At 39.7% G+C, this 23,260-nt stretch overlaps 1 protein-coding gene across 1 annotated transcript in view; it reads left to right on the top strand.

The window, feature by feature from the left end:
• Positions 1–23,260, top strand: part of gfra3 (GDNF family receptor alpha 3) — a 60,677-nt gene that overhangs the window by 15,147 nt on the left and 22,270 nt on the right. Inside the window, exon 2 of the mRNA XM_020087303.2 lies at positions 15,441–15,737. Coding sequence (XP_019942862.1) covers positions 15,441–15,737 — 297 coding nt within the window. The remainder of the gene's footprint in view (positions 1–15,440; positions 15,738–23,260) is intronic.

The raw sequence follows: 23,260 nt of genomic DNA, 5'->3' as shown, positions 1-23,260 counted from the left end.
AGATGACAGTGCTGGCAGACAGGAACACCGACAGGCAAAACAATATACTGGACCAGGTAAACACACTGGACAGCAGGCAGCAGGAACGCAGGGAAAACACATGGGAACTGAAACAGACAAACTGACAAAGTGTGAGAGGGAACACAGACACTAAATACCACAGGTTGACAAAAGTAATTGGAAACAGGGGAAAATAATTGGGGTGGTGCAGGCAATCACAAAGGAGGGAAACACTCAAGGGCAAAAAGTAAAACATCCAACAGACACACAAGGTAGTCATTTTTAAAAAATTGGAAGTACAGAGAAATTAAACAACAACCAAAGTAAGAAATGTTAACTAAAAACAAATGTTTTAGAAACATTGGTTTAATTCTACCACTTAAAGGAACAGTGTGTAGAATTTTGTGATATCTAGTGTTGAAATTGCATGTTGCAGCTGAACACCCCTCACCTCACCCTCTCCTTCCAAACATGAAAAAGAACCTGTGGTAGATTCAGTTGTCATAAAAACTCAAAAGGTGTTTAGTTTGTCCAGTCTGGACTAATGTAAAAAACATGGAGGCCTCCATAGAGAGGGTCCCCTCCATGTAAATATAAAGTATTTAAATATAAAGGGCCTTTTCTGGGGTAAAGAAAACTACAATTCATACAATTTAGATGAAATGAACTAGTGAAAACATCATGAGGATTATTCTACATTAAATTTCTGCCAATAGTTTCCTTTCACCTAAATCTTACACACCTTTAATTTTGTTTCTTTTACCACACAGTTGAATCTTGAATCTAACCCGGGCCACCTTGATACATGCAGCCGTGTCTTTTAATGCACATGTAAGTCAGGAGGTGTATCCACAATTAAAATGTTCATAACTCAGTGATTTCACATTTGATTTTAACATTAAAAATGAAGGCTTTCATACAAAATATGTGATCTTTTGTAGATGATAATGTAATATTTTTATAATATTTAAGATGAACTTACCCAAAACAATTAGGTTCTAAGTGCATTGTTTTTTCTTTACTGCATATACAATGGCTGCCATGGTGCATTTTCTGTATCCTTTTAGAAATAAATGAAGTCTTATTTCATTGAAAAAAGACTAAATTAAACTGATATATATGTTCAGTGTCTGGAAGGCTAAATAATATTAGAGATCGGCTTCTTCAGGATAACTAAATCTAAATTAGTCATATTATATGCTTTAGCATGGTTAATGGGTGCTGCTTCTCTACTTCTAGTGTAATATACTGCTACTGTAAAAAACCTCTAAAGAAAAGTCAAGTCAAATTATATATATTATATAGCACATTTTATACAAGTGTAAACTCAATGTGCTTAAATTGATTGTATCACTGCACCAAAACAACAAGTAAGCAAAAGGACCCCAGTGAAATCCAATGCAAGTTTATACAAGAAAACAATGAAGTGCATATGGAAATGATTCACAAATGTGTCATCAGGCAAAGGTAACTCAGAGAGAGGAGCTGGGCACACACAGGCAGGGACAGTCAGACAGAGGCAAAGACATAGGTAGTTCTGTCTCCAAGTTATGATGTAAACCCCTATTGTATTTAGACTTGTAAAAAGTTAAAACATTAGTCTTGTTGTGTGGAACTCTGTAGTTATGAGTATGGAAAACACCTTATTTCCCAGACTGTTCAGGGTCATTGACAGTGGTGAAGGGGTCAGATCCAGGGAGAGAGCCAAGTGACAGGGGCCCAGCACATCATGAGGACTGCAGAGGATAGGGCCAGAGGCAGCAAAAATCATGAGGACGCTTTTATTTATACATATATATATATATATATATATATATATATATATATATATGCAGTACATTCTGTGGTTCCCCTTTGTTGTCCCCTCCAGGAATTACTTTTGAAAAATGTCTCTGTTTATTGTTCCCCCATCAGTAAGATGAAAGATCCGCCCCTGTGTGACATAACACCAGGAGCTTTAAACGGGTTGTCAGGAAAGAACTGTCTGGCACTAAACTACCCAAATATGATGTGATATTTGGTGTAAAGGTAAGAGTTGCTCAAGGCTAGTGGTGTGTGTTAATTTCAGTGCATTCATTTCAGTGACCCTGAATTAAGTCAATGTCAGGGCTCTACATGAACTATTTTAATTACTATTATAAAGAGCACATGTGCACAAAACAATTGCACAAACATGCTTTTTCGGGTTGTCTGTCCCATTCTTGTGAATGCAGTATCTTGAGAATTTAGGTACGAACATTCACTTGGTCTCAGGGATGAACTGAATAAATGTTGGTTGTCAAAGGTCAAGGTGACTGTGATTTTTCATCCACACTTGATCAGTTGTTACTTGGAGTTAATGATTAGATTTCAGTGGTCAAATATAAAGGTCACGGTGACCTTAAATTCATCTGGGTCAAGGAATAGTTGTTAATGTTCCAATTACTCTGCTTTAAACATGGCACCATTAAATGTTGTGACTTTGGTATATACATATGAATACTATATACTGTATTTACTATATGAATATTTAAAATATTCATATTAAATAATAACTTTAACTGACATTAAAGTTCAGTTTGTCCCTTCAAAGGAAGGAAGGGAGGAAGGATAGACAATTTACTGATTTAGTCTCGTTGCTATCGTTAACATAGCATTAACCCCCCCCCAATAAAATTAACTAAAAGTGTACTTACTATATACATATGTGTATGTGAGTATGTGTGTGAGTGTGTTTCAAAATAGCGGCTGTGGCCTCTATGAAGACAAAGATGGAATGGTTAGACCTTGTGGCTGAGGTCACATGTGTATGTTGGTGTTGGTGCCAGGTTAGGTAAGAAAGTTATTATTTGCATGCAAAGAAAGACCCTGAGTCTGTGTAAAGCAAAACATAACTCACATTAGCTTTCAATAACATATTACTAAATATCAACAACACAAATCAAACTTAGAAAACATTACACTAATACAAACCTGTGCATAATGTAGTTTAATTAGCCCAGTTGTGTTACCCGTCCATGAAAAGGGGAAAAGGTCCTTTTTGATGTGCTGTTGGAGTCTCGCTGGTTTGTGTCTCAGACTTTGTGTAGTGGCCAATCATGCTGAAGTCCTTAGGCAGGCTCTTGCGTCGCTGCCTTTTTGGAAGGTTTTAGCAGTCTGCTTCAGGCAGGCCTGCATAGACGTTGGAAGTGCTTGGGTAGGGAGAATGTCTCTCTGGCTGGGTGAGCAGGAGAGGTACGCCTCTCCTCCAGGAGAAGTGATAAGAAGAGAGTAGGAGAAGTGATAAGAAAGAGAGAGAGCAGAGGGGGAACTGGGGTTTTATTGGCCTGGTGGCCTCATGGGTCCTGAGGTACACAGTGCGTGGACTGGTTTCAGGATGAAGGACCCTGGGAGATTGAGTTCTGGAAGCTCTCCTTTGTCTTGAGGGCAAATGTGGTCAGCCTTTGGCTACACATGCAGGCCCAACTATTGTTCACGAATGGTAGGTCCCAACAATAGGAAAGGGGAGCCTTTCCTTTGCTGCAGCCTCTGTCATTGACTTAAGCCAAGTTCACGCTATATAACTTTTCTAAATACTGAGCAGTTTACACTACACAACTTTGGTGTGATCGACCTAGTTCATACATGACTGACTGGCAACAGGGGGTCACACACATCACAATCTTTCACCAAGAGAAACCCCCAACCACGAGGTTATGTCTGCTCTCAAAACTACATTTGATTGTGAAAACACATGCAAGAAGTGACACTTCTTCAAACTCCATTCAAAACCCTGAATGTTTGATGACCGTGGTTGCTGACTTGAACTGTGAATATTATACAAACATGCTCAGTATGAAAGGTCTTCTTCATAGAAACAGCTCACCAGACTCTTCTGTGATGTCACACAGTGCTGATGTGCAGCAGATGGCATACTGGATGCTTATCATCCATCCAGTGGGAAAACAATGATAAACTCCACTAGCACTGATGAAGAGTGCTGCCTGCCGTCTGCAGACACAGTGGTTACAAAAGTTTAATCTTCCCTTCTGCCATCTACTGATGACAAACAGCTTTTGAAATTCTAACAAAACTGAGGCCCGTTCATTTATTAACATGTACTTCATGTTCTGTTCTGGAGAAGATATATAAGTAAAGTGTAAACTTTCTCCCTCAGAAGAGTTTGAAATATGCGAGGGAAAAATGTTATTGCCAAAATTAGGTTCAGCTCATAACCTTCATCTCCATACTTGGTCCCATTTGAAGTCAGAATGACCCTCCTGGCTTTGCGCCATACACACAGTTTCTTGGACTTTCCATGGGAACCGTTTTCTAATAAGGCCAAAAAAATCTATCTACCTGACTCATTTGGATGGGTCATAATTTATTTAGTAGGAGAGTCCTAACAGTGAACTCTAACGAAAAGGGCAAAATGTTACAGCAAAGAAGTTGCTTCTCTTTGGTAGTTTTTAGTGTTTGCCAATATAGCATATGCAACATGCAGAACAAGTAGAATACATGTATGAAGGATTTTCTTTATAACTACTATTACTAAAATCATGGAAAGTAACTTTTGGGGTCAGGGTTTCACAGAAATGATAAATTACTGCTACTACTAAAAGGGGTTTGTTGTGGTTCACTCCATTTGTAATGAAGTTTTATACATTTTAGTGACGCCTGACAAACAAGATCAGTGTGGATTTACCTTCACCCTCTTGACAGAGATGATGGAGAATGTCTGGAAATCAGCTTGAAATTTGTGCTAAATTTCAATGGAAATTTGAGTATTGTTGCCATTGTGAAATTACCAGAATTCAGCCAACCAAAACAACAGCAAAGATATAGAGTAGTGAGTGGTGTATTACAAGCAACCTTGTGGACCTTGAGTAAATATTGTTTTTGTCAAACTACTATTTCCATTACATAATTCAGAAACTACTCTGGTAAGATTAGGGACTTTTAATTGTCATCGTTAAAAGAAAACATTATTTTTTGAGATTCGGCAAAGATGAGGGTGGTTGAAACAAACTAATACAAGCTGTTGACATAGAGTGCGAGTCTGTAGAATTTATGTTTATATATCGGCAGAGATAATACACTCATAATTATAACTGTTATTTCATTGGTATTAGGGCAATTGGGCAAAAATTTATCGAAATCGACATTTATAACCTCTAACAGCCAGGCCATCAGGGTTGAAGTGGCAAGAACAATCTGGATTCATGATACGACATCATCGATTAATAACTAACACTTACACTATTAAGTTCTTCCTGCAGATTATGAAACAAAACATTGTTTAAATGTATTGTTGCAGAGGAAGCGATGCACAGTTTAGCCATGAACATAAATATGAATTCAAGCAGGTTTTTATAAAGATCCGTTTTTCGTGTGAGTGATTAGAAAAGAGCAGAGGTGTAAAGTCTCTTGTTGACCAGTGCTGAGTTATGGGCCTCTTTCTGGGTGGGGGAGCATAGAATAATCATTAATTAATCATAATTAAGGTAGAAGTTTGTTAAAATCGTGATATTGATTTGAAGTTATATCACCCAGCCCTAATCAATGTGTTTTTGTTACTTCTTCCTCAAAGTCCACCATGTTGCACCACCATGTTTCTACAATAGCCCTTGGTCAGTGTAGGTTTTACAACATACTTGGAGTAGGACGGTGGGTAGTCAGTTGGTTGCAATCTGTATCCTCACCACTAGAGTCCTCTTAATTTTATACACTGAACATTTAAAGTCACATTGTCAGCCCATCTAGCTACCATCCCTCTTATACCCTTATTCCTCACAAGTAAGAGTTCTTTTTCTGTCTCGTGTCTAACAATCAGCACAATCAAGCTGAATTGGATGTGTTGTCATATTGCTGCTGGATAAGAAACTAGTAATGAATTTAAGCAAAAATAGAATGCTGTAATGGCTTTGATAATATTGACAGTTTACTGACCACAATGTATTCCCTTTGCCCATAATAAGCAGTATTGAATTTCCTGTACTATACACAAAAAGCAAGTATTAGTATCATCACAGTGTTGCAGCAATATCAGATGTGTGGTCCATTTGTGGATATATCTCTTGATTTGGGAAACATCTTCCTTCCTTCACTGCGAAGGTTTTACTCAGTGAATGTGCTGTGAATTGTGTTCTCTTAAACCTTTAGTACCTTATGTGTGTATTCCTACAGAAAGCTTAGCAAAGGCCGGCAGATAGCAGTGTTTTTGATGTGGGTTTAGGCTGTCAAGAGCTTTGACACAGAGCCAAAGTGAACTGCTTTTGCTGGATTCACTTGTCTGTGTAGCAGTGAATAAAGCTGTTGTGATTAGTGTCTCAATAGAGATAAATAAATATCAAAGTACCAATAATTATTGTTGAAAAAACAATTATGGTGTTTTTGCTATACCCGTTTTGCTCCAAGTGAAAATTCTCTGCAAGCCAGTCAATCATTTTATCATCTCTATGCTTGAAATTAATATTTATTTATATTGATTTTTACTGGTTATAAAACAAGATATAACATGTTAATTAGTCAGCTTTGGGTGTGCTGGTCAGATTACCCGCCTCCTTGTTTCCTGTCTTTATGCAGCACTACATTTTTATAAGATTTCTTCGAGGGATATTTCACCCAAAAATGAAAATTCATTGATTACCTACTCGCTACCATGTCGGTGGGGGAAGTGTTTGAGTCTACAAAACACCACTGGAGTTTCAGGGGTAAACAGCATTGCTGTTAAAAAAGAAAAAAAGTAAAGTGCCTCTTTACTGCTCCTGTGGTGTCCATAAGCCCTGACATTCAAATTCAGAACAGCATCATTAGCAGGTGTAATTTGGAGGATCAGAACACCGGACATTTAATGTCTTGCATTTCATAGAAAACAGAACCGTGATTGCTGTCAGGTACCGAGAGGAAGTCCTCAGAGTGATTCTCAGACCTCACGCTGGTGCAGTGAGCCCTGGGTTCCTCCTGGTGCAGGAAAATGCCCGGTCTCATGTGGCCAGAGTGTGTAGGCAGTTCCTAGATGATGAAGGCATTGATGCCATTGACTGGCCTTCACATTCCCCTGACCTAAATCTAATTGAGCACCTATGGGACATTACGTCGAGAATGTTACGCAGTAGTCAACCAAACAGCTATCCAAGTAGTAAATGGACTGTAGTTATTTGGTGCTTTTCGAGTCTAATCAACCACTTAAAGCTCTCTACAGTACAGGTTGCTTTTCTATCAAACACGCTGGCTGCACAGCCCCTAGCAGCATTTTGGGGTTCAGTATCTCTGGGAACACTCCACGATACTTTGGGAAGCATATTGAAGTACCTTGACTGAGATCAGTCATGATATTGCATGCATTGTTTGACACATGAGGAGTGTGGAAACTAGTGCTACTGCTTTAAAGGATAGTTCAGTGTGTAACCTTTGTCTGTACAGAGCGGGTGAGAGTGAGAGAGAGAGAGAGATTGATGGTCTGTGACTTGTGCAGTATATGAGTAGCATAGACTGTTAACCAATAAATATATTATACAACACCTCAAAACTGCATGCTGCAAAATTGCTCAACATATTCTTGTCCACCATCAACGACTGTTGTCAAATATGACAACGTGATGGTAGATTCAGTGTAATTCATGGATTTACTCATTCCTGATACCTTCTAATGGAAAGGACTCTAATTTTGCAGTTCTCTGGGTGCCGATGTCATCAGACGCCAGTGGAATATGCATTTGAGAATGACCGATTCAATTGCTGTTACCAGCGAATTCCAGCGGCAAGGGAGATAACGGAGTTCTAACTGACTGAGGTATTAATAATTGGTCATCTGACTTTTACCGTGAAATAAAAAATCTATGCTGCTTTGCTCCGTCCATGTGTGGAAAAATAACTGAAATAAAGTCTTGGTTGGTAGTGCATACTTGGTTGTGTGTGTGTGTGTGTGTGTGTGTGTGTGTGTTTGCTGAAATGCTACTGTCAGACATTATGTTTGTGACCAGAGCTTGACATTACCCCACAGAGAGCGGCGAACATCACAGGACGCTGGGTTTAAAGTGGGAATGGAGTGTTTCCTGTGAGATGAAATTGAATTTGTAGAAGTTTGAGGATGTGATGAAGGGGACAGGTTCTGGTCAAAGCGGTGGTCAGGATCAAGCCGGTGGGGTCGAGCCTGATGTGTGGACACAGTGAGCTTTGGCAGAGTGTTAGGATGTGGTGCTCCACAAAGGCTGTTTGTTCACCCAACAATGTTTTATGTATGTGGTTAGTCTTTCATCAGCACACTCAGTATTCAATTTACATACTGTGTACTGATCCGGCACTGAATGTTAAGCTGTTTATGCTATCTCAGCCACTTTATTCTGACACTGAGATGTGTGTGTGGAAGTCTGTGTGTGTGCTCTAGACAGATTGCTTTGCCCCCTCCGCCCCCTCTCCTGTGGTTGTGCAGTATTGTGTTCTGGTAATAATGATGGGTTCCGTGCCTCCCAGTCTCTCTCCCAGCAGGACACACACATAAAAGGGTCCTTCTCAGGGTCCTTCTGTGTGTGTCTGTGTGTTGCTTTTTGCAATTGTGTATGTGTGCGTTTGAGCACAATTTTGTGTGATTCTAAGAACATCATTTTCGGAGGTGCATGCTGATTGTGCCTCACACTGTGCGCGTGTCCAACCCATCAAGGTTCACATTGGTACGCTCGCTCTTTGTCTCTGCCTCTATCTCTCCTGCTCTCTCCCTCTCCCTCACTCCCACCTCACCCTTTTTCCATCTATCTTTACGTTCCCTTATTTTTTCTCCACGTTTGATTTCTGCTGTCCTCAAACAACATCTCTGCTCTTCCCCATGTGCAAATGAGTGATTGGATTTTACCAGGGGAGCCTCTCCTTTTTGCCCGAATGTGTGGCACAAATGGAAGCAGCCGTGCACGAAAACAATAGTTCCTCTCGGAAAAAACTAACGACCCCCCATTCCAAACACTTTCTGTTATAAATAAATAAACTAAAACAAGCTCAGAACTTCATCCATGCCAGCCAGCTGTCACTGTCTTGGCTGAAGACACTGTATCCTGCTACAAAGAGGATTGTTCACCCAGATTGGTTTTATTTGTCTGCACCACGGTGTGACAGCACCCTGCAGGTTAGACAAGACCTCGATCTTGACCTTTATTTATATGGTCAAAGAAACTGGGGCTGTTTGTTTTCTTGTTCGTTTCATTTCATTCTGGCACATGTGAAAGATTTACATTGAACTCTCATGTAGTTTGATTCATGTGTGGTATGAAAGTAAAACAAACAAAAACTGGATTTTTGATTATATTTTTTTTAACATGAATGTAAAGGCCTACCCCTTGTTAAATGATTATATCTAACCATGGGGATGCTCCAGGAAGTTCTTCAATCTCTTCAGCAATCTATGTCAGAACATAAATATTACAGTAACAATCCTTTTTCAACTGTAAGGCTTCTCTATAATATTGTAAGGTTAAACCTCTCAATGTAAGGTGCCTTGAGATAATGGATGTTGTTGTTTGGTGCTATACAAAATCAAATTGAATTGAATTGAATAAAAAAGCATATTGCCCTTACACCACCATTATAAAACTGTAACACTGTCCTGTTGATAGAGCACTTAAACTGCAAACAAGGTTAATTATTAGTCATTATTATGGCAGGATATAGTGATTAATTACCATTTTTCTTTATTTCACAAACTCCAAAAACTATTCATGTTCAAAGAAACTTTTATTTACTTTACATTAAACAAAGGGCAACAATTTTGTTTTACTTCAGAAACAGATGTTTTATGTCACATAAACGGTGAACATATTTCCTGGAGTAGGATTTATTTTCTTTGGCAAATATAGACATGATACATCGATATTTTTAACCCCAGAGAACATGTGCTTAACAGACAAAATACAATAAAACTTGCATCACTCACAGTATCATCAATATTATGAATATTCAAAACAAAAGAAAATAAATGCTGTCCTCCACATCTACACAGGGACTGTTAGCAGAGGATGTTTCAGCTACATACAGACATCCACTCGGTCTGAACTCATTTTGACAGGAGAGAAAGTGAAAGTCCGCTCACTGAATCATCTGCACTTTTTGTGTCAGTCTGATATCTGCAGACTGCTGTTAGAAGCAGGGACATACTCCAGAGTCCGCACACTGTTCACTCCATTTCTTGGCCACACATCTCATTGCAGAGATAATAACTTGTTAAATAAACACAAACTGAGCTCAGATCAGCGTGTAGTCTTTTTCAGACTGAGTCACAATTTTGTTCACCTCAGTTCACGGGACTGTCATGACTTACGGTGGCTCATACTGTCTGTCCTAGGGTTACCCCATGCCCTGTAATATACAAGGTGGCAGACACTTAACACCCACAAACAAAGGACATACAGTTATACTTGTCATGTGCTATGTTAATGACATTGGCTGCAGCACCTCAGCATCAGTAGCACTCATGCCTTCGTCACCTGGATTGCTGTAATTGAGTCCCGTCGGGTGTACCTGACAACATCCTGAACAGACTTTAACATGTGCAGAACTCTGCTACCAGGGTTCTCACCCACACTAAGCCCTGGCAGCACATCACCCCGACCCTCATTCACCTCCACTGGCTCCCGATAAAAACCTGCATCAACTGATGGGTATATAAATATTTTTTCAATTTCATATCTTGCAGAGATTTGTTAATTGATATAGTCTTTATGGTTTGTCTTGTAGGAGGGGCTTCTGGTATAAAGCCAGGGGGTAGATGCTCCTCAGGAGAGTTAAGCTTGGGCCTGGAGGCTGCATGTACTAGAGCCCAAGAGTCAGGGGCCTAGTAATGGTTGTCTTACTACAGATTTTTTGTTTATTATATTTATAAAATATTTTTTAACTCTGCATGCTTGCACATCTGTACTTGTACCGGACTGGTGACAACAATACAATTTAAGCAACAGATGAAGATTTCGAGTCATGTCTCCTTCTTCCACAACAGGGCTCAATATTACACTGCCTGTTACATTATAAATCGAAATGATAATCACAATTGATTGATAAAAACTCTCAGTTCTAACTGAAAAGCTTGCAGCAAGTAATCACTGCAGACACAGCTTTTAGCTCTGAGGGACATTTGTACTGAGAAAACATACAAACAAAAAAACACATGTTGGAAGATTAGAAACTAAATTGGATCAAATTAAAATAAAATTCAAATCTATTTTTGGACAGCAATCTTCAGTGACCAGTTTCAGTCCAGGACCGAGACAGAGACCTAAGCCTTTTTTTAAAGTGTCACGCTTTACTTTATGAAAATATCTCCCTGAAAACAAACTTACTTGACAGTATCATCATTGATATATCATAGTATATCAGTGACATGGAGTCCCCCCATCCCTGACTACTCCCAACCCAAACATCCATCTGTTCATAAGTAACAGTATTTTGTCACATATCCCATCAGAACAGATCGGAATCTGTGGTACTATGGGTACCTTCAGGAAGTTTCCAAACAAAGCTCAAGTTTTAGAATGATTTGTTAGATGAAGCAAATGAGCAAATGAAGACAAACTTACTTACCTACTCACCACTATGCCGATGGAGGCGGGGTCCACCAGAAGTGGCTAAGCCTGCGGACGTTAGCATTTCCAACGGTCCCTAAATGCACCTCATCAGAAGATAGCAGGGGACATTAAGGCTAAAAACAATGGAACTGACCTCGAGTCAAGTCGAGTATGAATGTCAGGGCTTCAATTGTATTCGATTCTGCTCTAACAAAGTTTACCCCTGAGACTCCTAAAGTGTTTTGTGGGCTGAAACACTTCACCCACCCCTCCATCGGCATAGCGGTGGGTAGATAATGAGTGAATTAACTCAACTTTTGGGTGGAATATCCCTTTAACTTTAAATGCAGAGATGGTGTCTGCCTCCTGAACCCTGAGTGGGAGCTGGTTCCACAGGAGAGGAGCCTGGTAGCTCTTACACACTCTAGGAACCACAAGACAGCCTTTGTTTTAGGAACGAAGTGATGTATTGGGGCAACACTGTCTTATTAGATCTTCGATATATGAAGGGGCTTGATTGTTAAGGGCTTTATATGTGAGGAGCACTTTTTTGCATCATGCTTTTACTGAAGTTGCTGACACATTTGTTTTGCGTCCTAAGTTGAATAAAAATAATGTTATTTTGCTAAATAAAATGTAGTCAGTTATCAAAAAGCATGGACATTGGAATCCTCCAACTACCTTGAAGTAAGTATTGGTTTAACCGTTAATGTTTTATTCGCGACCTTGTTAAAGCATACCTCATCAGAGGGTCTCTGTATTTGCAGAGTAATGAGATTCTTATGAAGTCGATCATATAATGTGAATTTGCATTCAGTCACTTAGTGCTCATCATGGGACAGTAGAGATATTATAACGATGAAACTAAACAGTGCAATCAATTAATTTCCAGGCGAGTGTATAAACCATTCTGTTATATCTCATGTCTAATATATTCTGCAGCATTCTGGGTATGCTACCTGCTATATCTCAAACTGTTTGAAATGCTGCTGCAGTAATTTCGGTAACACATAATGTTCTAAAAGAAGTGCTCATTTCTTAGGTGTTTAAATTCAGCACTTCAGGCTTTTGGAGCTGCAGGCTTACTTGGATTAAACACTGTAATTTTTTAAATATTGTTAAGGTGTGTTTTGACAGAACACAAAGCAGATGTGTGCCGACGTGTGTGTGTGTGCATGTGTATGCGTGTGTCTGCGCTTCTTATTTCCCACCAGTCTCTCTCTTTTGTTATACTATCTCTTTTTTTCTATGAAGTAGATTCATAAAGCCTAAGTACAGTTTCAGTGCACGTTTATCACACATTTTGCATGTGCACAGGTACGTCATCACCTCGTTACTCCACAATCTGGCTGGCCACACCTATTATCCTGCCCATTCATACAATCTTTTACTGATAAAAGGGTCCAACAAAGAAAATAAATAATAAAGGGAAATACCCTCATACTGAGATTTAATGTTCTTGACTATCAGGCTTTTTTACAACAGCATTTGACCAAATAAAATGTTGAAGGAAATTCATAGGAATTGCCACAGTTAAAGGTCCAGTGTGTAAGATGTAGGAGAAAGGGAACTATTGGCAGAAATTAAATGTAGAATAATCCTCATGATGTTTTCACTAGTACTGTAGTTTTCTTTACCTCAGAAAAGTCTCTTTATATTTAAATACTTTATATTTACATCAAGAGGACCCTCTCTACGGAGGCCTCCATGTTTTTTTACATTAGTCCAGACTGAACAAACTAAACACCTTTTGAGTTTTTATGACAACTGAAGCTACCACAGGTTCTTTTTCATGTTTGGAAGGAGAGGGTGAGGTGAAGGGTGTTCAGCTGCAACATGAAACTAGATATCACAAAATTCTACACACTGTACCTTTAATGGCTTCACATGCAGGTGTTGTATGTTTATGCTGCTGACAAAAAGCAGTTAGAGTCAGAATTGAGGTCATCAGGTTAACCACGTTAGATTAAATGAATGTCTAGTACACAGCAATGTGAAATTCTCACTGTGCTCATGATTGGGTTTAATTAATCTTAAACATTTTAAGATGTGGACATAAAGGGCCACAACAAGATCGCATGAAATACCAATAAATAATGGGATAACTGAATAAAGCTGTGGTTTGTGAAGCAGCTTTAATTAAATGTGGAGACATGAATTCAATTGTAATAACATTATTAAATATTTCAATGGCTCTCTAGGTTCAAAAAGAATATTTCCTACAGTTCCTGGTTTAAGCTGAGTTCTCCACTCTGGAGTCACACATGCCGCCAAGTAAAAGTCTCTTTTGCTGGCTGTGCTTGATGCCAGGATGGCAGGCACATTCTGCACAAGCAGTGCCAGGTTACAAAACATTCTTTCCATCAGAACAAAACCTCAGAGTAGTTGAGGCTGCCACCTCACCCTGCGGCTGTATATTTCTGTCACTGGAGTTCTCCACATCAGAGAAATATTCTCCTGTTGAACACGATGGGGTCTGATTTCAGGCGGTGGGCACAGGGTGCGTAGCAGTTGGCTTCCATGCTTCTCTTTTAGTTCTTGAAAACACCTGTAAGCACCTGACTCACTTGAAGCACTAACATATCAAACAGAAGGCTGCACCTTGTGTATGTGTTATTAAAATTAGTGCTGAAAAACAGACACAGACATTTACTATCTGTCCACCATACTGAAGTTATAGGCTATGAATTACAAGCAAAACTTCCCACCATTGTTTTACAGCAGATCTGCACATTGTCCTCTGACCAGCCAATAAGTCAAAGTCAAACTGTACACCTGGGCCAAAATAGACCCGTCCCCACTAAGGATAATCCCTTCAAGACATCTGCTAACATTAGCTATGATGCGAATAGGTGCTATGAACCTGACAGGGCCAGGAGGAGACCCCCCCCAGCCCTGGCAGTTCATGTTGTTTATATATGTTTTACAAAGCCTATAGTTAGTTCTGGATCAGGTGAGTCCTGAACCAGCCCTTAGTTATGCTGCTATAGGTCTAGACTGCTGGGGGAACTCCCATCATGCACTGAGCACCTCTCCACTTCTCTCTGTCTCTCTGCCCCCCCCCACACTCTTTTATTTATTTTAATACATGTCAATAACTATGTTTCTTTTTCCTCCTATAGTCCCTCTCTCTCTCTCTCTCTCTCTCTCATTGCAAGTATCTCTGACTCCAGAACAGCAGGAGAACAACTATTATTATTATTAACAAAAATACTTATTAGTAATTAATTGTTATATGAATTGTTACTGTTATTAATAATCAATAACTTCTTTACACTGTTATTGTTTCCATTTGAACTAGTCAGATCTGATACCTGATGGTGCTCAATTGTTCCGGGTCTCTCTCGCCTCGCGCTCTCCCCCTTCTCCCCCTCCCCACTATCTCTCTCTCTTCTCTCCCCTCTTTTCCACCCCTCTCTCCTCTCCTCCCCCCTTTCTTTGCTCACCCCAACCGGTCGAGGCAGATGACCGCCCACATTGAGTCTGGTTCTAGAGGTTTCTCCCTGTTAATGAGGGAGTTTTTCCTCCACAGTCACCAAAGTGCTGCTCATTGTGGGAACTGTTGGGTTTCTCTATATTAAATAAGATTTCAAGGTCTTGACCTTCTATGTAAAGTGCCTTGAGATAATGTATATTATGATTTGGCACTATACAAATACAATTGAATTGAATTGAATTATATATTCAATTATGGGCTGCATCAAATTGTCCAATGTCAAGGCTGTCACTCAACACTTTGGTTGTCTAAACATGTTGCCTAGGCAATGACCTGTTCTTTATAGCATGAAGTTAAGTACTTTGGTACCAGTTTGCTTTATTTACTACAATAAATGTGCTAAGAGTTCATTTCCCAACAATGTTAAGTTTTTGACATTTACTCTTTCTGTGATTTCTTCTCAATTATTTCTTTCTCTATCTTTTTTTTCCCTCTCTTAGATGCCTTGTCATCCTCATCACCAATTTTTCCCTACCCGTCCTCCCACACTGACTGTGTTGAAGCTCATCGGGTGTGCTCTGCTGATCCCCGGTGTGAGGCATTGTACCGGGGCCTGGAGCTGTGTGCGGCTGACGCAGCCATTTCCCCACTAGGGGAGCAGGCCGCAGCTGAGTGCCTGGAGAGACGGGATGTTCTGCTGGCCAAACACCCTGCTCTGTTGGCCTGCAAGTGCCAGCGTGGTTTTCGCAAGGAGGAGCAGTGTCTGCGCATATACTGGAGGGTCCGCCTGCTGCCAGGTCAGTCAGGGTGCTGTCGGGGTGGGAACGGGTACTCATAACAGTGTGTGTGTGGATGCATATCTGAAGCTGGGTTCCCAGCCAGTATTTTTAGGAGACAGACAATGTATTAGAAAAACTGGATCATGAAAGCATCCTTTATCTCAGTTTAAGAATACTGTACAAAATACATAATTTGCAGAATGTAATTTAGGTGTAAGTGATTATCCACATTATCTTGCTTTCTCCCATTCACATCCCAGATTATTTTGAAGGCTTCTGCGGTATAAAGTCATTGTTTTTACTTCGCCAAATTTAAGATGATTCCCAGCAGAATTTTAATTTGTCAATCCATCAAATTTTCATCTATCCACACATTTGCATAACTTTTCAATCCATTCATCTTTTGTATTCATATTCACTTATGCTACACAGAGGCGGGTGCATTCTACCCCAGAATGTAGTGAGTGAGCGGCATGTTGGACGGATAGACAGCTTCAGCATTGTTATATTTAAAAGATTTTATAATATGTCCTCAGAGCAACACCACTTCTTCAGGGCAGACTGCACACTACAATGACTCGCTTATAGGAAATGTCAAGGTAGTCCAGTTGGACCGAGGCTATGTCATGAGCATGCTAACTTCAGTAGAATACAGATTCACAACAGAAGCTTATATGGCCATTGCTTCCCATCACTGGAGTCACCTCTTGGCAAGTAAAGGAAATCTGATTTATTCTGAACTTGTAATATCTCTCTCTGGTAAGTAAATGATTATTAATGCTAACATTGGCAGCAAATCTTACAAATTGCACCTTCAAGACACACTGTCATTTGTGTCAAGCAGCTGTTCAGCAGAAGCTAAAGAGTCTCACTTCAAATGAGATATGTTGTGCACTTTCACTGTACTTTGTTCAAAACTGCTTTTAATGAAAACTTCCTCTAAGCACATTTGTGCAGGAATCTGAGTAGAAATTTGAAAAATACAACATAAGCAATTAATATGACATATCCAAGACTTTTTCCTTGTTTAATTGTAATGTGATCTTTTGATAGTGCAATGCAGTTTGACTATGAAACATATGTCATGTCTGTCTTTCAGTTAGTTTTTACTGCAGTAAGACATTTGAACAATGCCCCAAACTCAGAATATAATATTTGTCTTTAGGCGGCTGTGGCTCAGGAGATAGAGTGGGTTCCCCACTAATCAGAGGGTTGCAATTCAATTCCCATTTCCCCCATTCCGTGTGCCGAATTGTCCTTGGGCGAAATACCGAACCACAAATAGCGCCTGACGGCTTTGCCAGTAGTGAATGATGTGTGATAGAGAAAGTGCTGCAAAGAGATGAACTGTATGAGTGTGTCTGTGGGTGAATGGCGTAACTGTACTGTAAAGGGTTTTGACTGGTCATCAAGACTAGAAAAGCTCTATATAAATGCAGATCCTTGACCATTTATTTTCTATAAGTTGGTTTGTTCCTGTCACAATGTGATCAGGGTCCAAAACAAGCACAGATCACTCACCAAATGCAAGTAATAGTAATAGTTCACCCAACAATGAATATTCAATCATTATCTACTCACTACTATGCCGATGGAGGGGTGGGTGAAGTGTTTGAGCCCACTCAACACTTCTGGAGTCTCAGGGGTAAACATTGTCAGAGCAGAATAAAACATAATTGTTGTTGTTTCATTACGTCTGAAGCTTTGGTCACTAATTTCTTCAATTGTATTGGATTCTGCTCCAATACAAACAAAGTTTTCCCCTGAGACTCCAAAATTGTTTACCCTCCTCCATCGGCATAGTGGTGAGTATCTACTCACTGCATTAAATTGACCAGTTGAAAAGTATTTTGGTGAGCAAATGTTTCAGTTCCCCTGACATTGGCAGAATGAGCAAAGACTTAATTCTTCAGAGAGGTTGAGAGAATTATCCTTTATTAATATGCACAGTATTACAGCAGCCCGAGTACATAATAAATTCAGGTTTAAAAAAATTAATGAAATAAAAAATAGAATAGCACTATATAAAAACAATTAAACAGGATTGAAAAAGTACAGTAGTGAACAATGATATTAACAGTCTTTGATCCATTAAATTGAACATGATTGTTTCGCGCAGCTCTCAAAGGAAAGGGTCTCCTACAGATGTTGTGAATTGTGGGTAATACACATTTCCATTGTGTGTAGGGTTGTTAGACTCTGACAAAATAAAATTTGCAAGTACTTGCAGAAATTGCACCGATGTGCTGATTTACTCTTGAGAACACACATGATTGTGTTCACAGTGCAGCTAGTTGTTCACACAAATATGTGGTTAAAAAGCAAATATAGCTTCAGCTTTATAGTCTGACCAAACTTGTAGGAATTGCTGGTCAAAACCTGCAGGAATTGCAGTTTGACCAACTCTTTCTTTTTTCAAATGTTAATTAAATAAATGTATATGACATTACACCGGCAACATACATACTGGGGATCGCAGAGCAGACAGCCTGCTACAACTAAGTTAAGAATAGTGTGGGAGTACTCTGCCCACTCTGGGAAAAGATGGCTTGTCGAGGATGGCTGTTCAAAGTTCTTTATTATTATTATCCGCCTTGTCAGGTACACACACATATATGATGAGGTCTCTTGACCCACACACGTCCACACGTCCTGTGGTCTGCTCCCGCATCAGAAGTCCAGCCTGCTGCAGGAGCCCAGAACCAGGTTACCGGCATGCTCTTATTAACTGATACCTAATTCTGCACAGCTGTCCAATCACCGGCTGAGCCACCCCTCCCTGTCGTCCAGCAGGCGCCCTAACCACACCCCCTGCCACAAATAGTTATCAGCATCCTATGTATTGTTACGTAGTTCAAGCCATAGTGGTCACACAGTTTCTGACTGTCCTTCACACAACATTAACATTAACATTAGTATAGTATTGTTCCAGTCTGTGGGTACAAAATATACTGGCCACTATGAAAATTATATACAACATTGCAAAACTTACAGACTAATGAGGTTTGTCAGTTTACAGATAGACAGTAGCGTGGACTGCACTTACACAACCACCCCCAGTGTTTTACAACGTATATGTCTCATTCACCCATTAACACACACAATCACGCACTGATGACATAGCAGTAAGAGGTTCCGCATCTTGCTCAAGGATACTTCAACACACAACACTAAGGAGGAGGAGCACCTACTCTACCTCCTGAGCCAAGCATCCCCGACTGTCCCTTGTTCAGAAAGCAGTCAGAAGTGCAGTGATGTGCACACACATACAACATTTTTGCAGTCTTGGGGATATTGCCATTGAAATAAACTTAAACCACTGGGTCCTCACTTCCACAGTTGACGGGAGGACAAAAAGGCTGTTGTGTTGGTCCTTGCATCCAACAAGAAAGCATTTTACATGCTCTTGTTTTTCTCTCTTGATGTCAAGAGGGGAACAAAATCAGACTGGCATGTTTGCACACAGTTTTACTGAATGACGGATCAAGAGAAGAGACGCTCTGTACACACACAGGAGACACATAAATGTTGAAAAAGTGCATTATGCATTATATGTTCCCTTTAAAGGGTAAGTCTGGTATTATTCTTTCTTCTTATTGTCAACAAATCTAACGAAAATGCCAAAGCCAGCATACACGTCTGTTTCAATACTTCCAAACTCCTGCTGGTTTTTCTTGAAGTTAAAAATCTTTGAAAAATAAATAAATATATGCACCTGCTGGCAACTTTCAACAAATGTCACTCACACTGGAGGAACTAGTGCATTTGTAGGGCGCTATTTTCAGCAACAGAGATGTGGGGCTATTTAAGCACTGCAGTGCACCTATGATGATCAGGTTGTGACTTGTTTCAAGAGGTTATCCAACTACTGTTTCTATGTGTCAAGTCAACGTACATTAACAATAGCTGAGCATATGAAGAATAAACAGTTTCAATTAATTTCTTTATGTAGCTGTGCTAAAAAGGATTACGAGGAGCTGTAGTGCAGGAGAGGTGAAGTTCACCTAATAGGAAATTATGAATAATGGCGCTAACTAATGGAGCTAACCTTTATTCTCAGCAGGCATTGTGATGCAGCACCAGCTTTCCAAGTTTAACGTTTTGTAATTTTTCTTTGTACAGTCATTTAAAAAAGCTGTCAGAAGAGTGAATGATAAATGAAACGAATGGCTGTGGATCAGAAGGTAGAGCGGGTCGTCCTCAAACTAGAAGGTCAGCGGTTTCAATCTCGGTCTCCCCCATTCAGCATGCTGAAGTGTCCTTGGGCAAGATACTGAACTGCACATTGCTCCTGATCAAGTTGTCATCAAGACTACAAACTCTCATATAAAAATACTGACCATTAACCATTTCATTTTCACCTAATGTATAGTTGATCTTAGCCAGGTAGGAAAAAATTACAATATTCATTGTGCCAATCAAAGGCTACTAGCAGCTACTTGTAATGTAGATTTTTCTTTTTGAGTGTCACTAAGTTCATGAGTTAACCTTGTGAATCTATCAGTATCAGTCAAATATTAATTTGATAACCGTGAGTATTCTGTTTGATCCTGATGACAAACGCTGATTTGGATGATGCTTAAAAGAAGTATACATATTTTTGTGGAGCGTCATTCCAGTGTGCTCAGACAGCACCACACAAATACAATAGATGAATCCTCATTTACTTGGGGTAGCAGCAGGAAGGTGTATATGTGATTGAGTAAGTCAACTAAAGTCAGGTCAAACATTACTTACAATTATTACCAAACACAAATGTGCTTTAAGGGGGTTTATCATCTTTGCAGCATATGACACCCTGAACTTAATAACAAACTTAATGTGAAAAGTTTCTTAAGAAACCTCCTAAAAATAACCTTCAAACCCCAAAAAGTGGGAAAACAATTGAAAAAAACCCTCAGAATGAGCAGTAGATGAGATAAACATGCAAGAGATATTGTGTCTATAAGATAAAGCACATAGAAAATTCATAGTATGAACAATCATTAGGAAGCAATTCCTGATTATAAACATGTGAAGACCTAAAATGAGGACAGCCCTTACAACCACACGAGACAAGCCATAGTTAGCACAAGAAGAGAATACAGGGAAGGAAGAGACACAAGGAAGAAGCTGGGACTCATGGAGGACAAAGCTCCAAAACACTGACAGCCAGGGGAGCGAGACAGGTCCCAGGATGGCAGATGGTCCAGCACAGAGAGCCTGACTGATAAGGGAGGACAGGGAGGAGAAAACAGGCTGAGCGAGAAGAGCTAACAGCCTGGATGCTCATGTGTTGGAGGGAATAAACAAACAAAGGGCCAGACAGATTCAGGTGTTATCAGAAAATGTACATTAGCCTTGCCAGAAGGATCCAATGGACTGTGCTTTATGTTCGAGGTTTAACAGAATTATTGTGATTTCAACTGACCCAGTGCAACTGTTATTATATGAATATTTAAAGTTTGGACACGCCGTCAGACAGACTGATATCAGTAGTAAGCTTGTTCCAGGGGAAGGTGGCATGATAGGAAAGAGGTCAGACCCTTTAGGAGTTTGTAGGTCATCAGAAGCAAATCTGAACTGACATGGGAAGGGAGCCAATGAAATCAATATCAAATAAGAGCATGAGATTAAATGTAACACGACTCTGTTATCAGACTCAGAAGAAATAAGCACAGTTTTCCAGAGCTGCCGTTGCTTGATCAAACCAGTGTCTTTGTCAGGGTGGGCCAATGACCAGCTCCTAGGTTTGAACCGACTTCAGGAATCCATGCAGTAGAATTACACTCTGAAAGCAGACTGAAAAGGCTCAGAAAGATTAGAATACTATTAGACACTACATTCCTGAATGTGTGTGTTTTTTGGTAAAGTTTATAGTTTGAGAGGTTTTGGCAGTTTAAGTGATACACTGACAGAATTCCGAATTGTCAAGTCCCTAAACTGGCCTGAAATCTTTGAACAGTGTAGGGGTCCTGGAGTCAGGTGAAGGGTTTATAAACCAAGACCAACCTAGATAGTCATTTGAGTCTTAACATTCAAATAGAGACTATCTGGGATTCACTTTAATCCTCAGTGGTTCTGTAGAGGGAGCTGGAGCTGGAAACTAATTTTGTATCCAAACTAAGATCATGTGAGCTGTAAAGGGCACGCAGCTAAGACACAGCAGCTTTTGGGTAAGTTTGGTTACAGTGTGTGGTAATGGTGATGAGGGGATATGTCATCACGTGCAACAATACTGGTCTTATTTGTCTGCAACTTATCCATTCAAACCTGTGAAGATGTTTCAACTTTACAACTACGCATCATTCAACAATTATAACAAACACTATGCACAGTAGTTAGGATAAGATATGGTAGTCTTTTGCTTTGCATGTACAATTTTAGATTGCTGTCACTTAAGTAGAGTAAGTGTTGTCACACTGAAATGAGTGGAGTGAAGTGTAAAGTATAGCAGTACAAGTACGTCAACATCACTACTTACAGTACTAATATGCAGTGCTGAGTAAATGCACCTACTTACTTTCCATGACTGGTGCCTTATACAGAAACAACAGGAGCAGGTGTTTTGACATACACCATATACTGTTGGTGCATGTTCATCTTTTCTTACATTCATCCAGCTACATCTACACTCAGAATAATCCCAAAAAACAGATGAATATAAACGAGACATATATATCAACTACCTAAATCTATATTTGCCCAATTTTCTATCATTTAACTTAAACCATAAATATGTCAGCTGGCCAAAGCAGCCTCATACGGTAGACTTCCACACACACGCACACACACACAGAGTAATACAAGTCTATCTGGAGAGCTGGTATGATGTGTGCATTAGTATGTGAGCTAACACTAGACAGCAGACTCCTTCTCCCCTGTGGCCTATTAGTCAGTGGAGCATTAGTGTAATTACACACTCTTCAGTTCCTAACACTGCTCGGCTGCTCTAGTGTGTCATTACCATAAATATATAGCCTGGAATAGGATTTACATACATAAACACTTTACATGCCATTACATTCTTGATTGGGTTTGTACTTTGGAATGCGTTTAAATAATTGGCACGAAAAACCGGCTCGTCCACTGGTCAATCAAGGCTCAGCTCATGGTTTTTACAATTGGACAAAAGCCGCCCTCAACCTGAGCTGATGATGATTTTTTACCAGCCTTCATCTTTTTTATCCCTAATTTTATATGTCATTTTTTGATATACCCACAATAATATTTTACAGTGATATGAGAAGAAAAATCATAATTAAATGTTCTTTTTTTATTATTAAAAGATTTATTTACGTAAACAGCCCACCTGAGCAACTAAAAGGTTTTAGAGTGGTGTCATATCATAGATGCTGACAGATATAGGTAGAATGATAGACGAGACACACATGGTCTTATCTTCACCAGCCCACTGTGCTTCATTTTACCTAAGTGATAATAAAATCCACCCGCACTTTGTCCAGTCAGGAAAGGTTGAACCAGGCACAGCTGGGCTGTGTTTAAGCCACTTAACACTTTGTTCCATTTTCAAACAACTATTGTCTCAACTGACATGAAGT

This window comes from Paralichthys olivaceus, chromosome 9 (assembly GCF_024713975.1).
Source record: "Paralichthys olivaceus isolate ysfri-2021 chromosome 9, ASM2471397v2, whole genome shotgun sequence".
Lineage (NCBI taxonomy): Eukaryota > Metazoa > Chordata > Actinopteri > Pleuronectiformes > Paralichthyidae > Paralichthys > Paralichthys olivaceus.
Note: the sequence above shows the minus strand (reverse complement) of the source record. Positions and strands in the feature narration are given on the sequence as shown.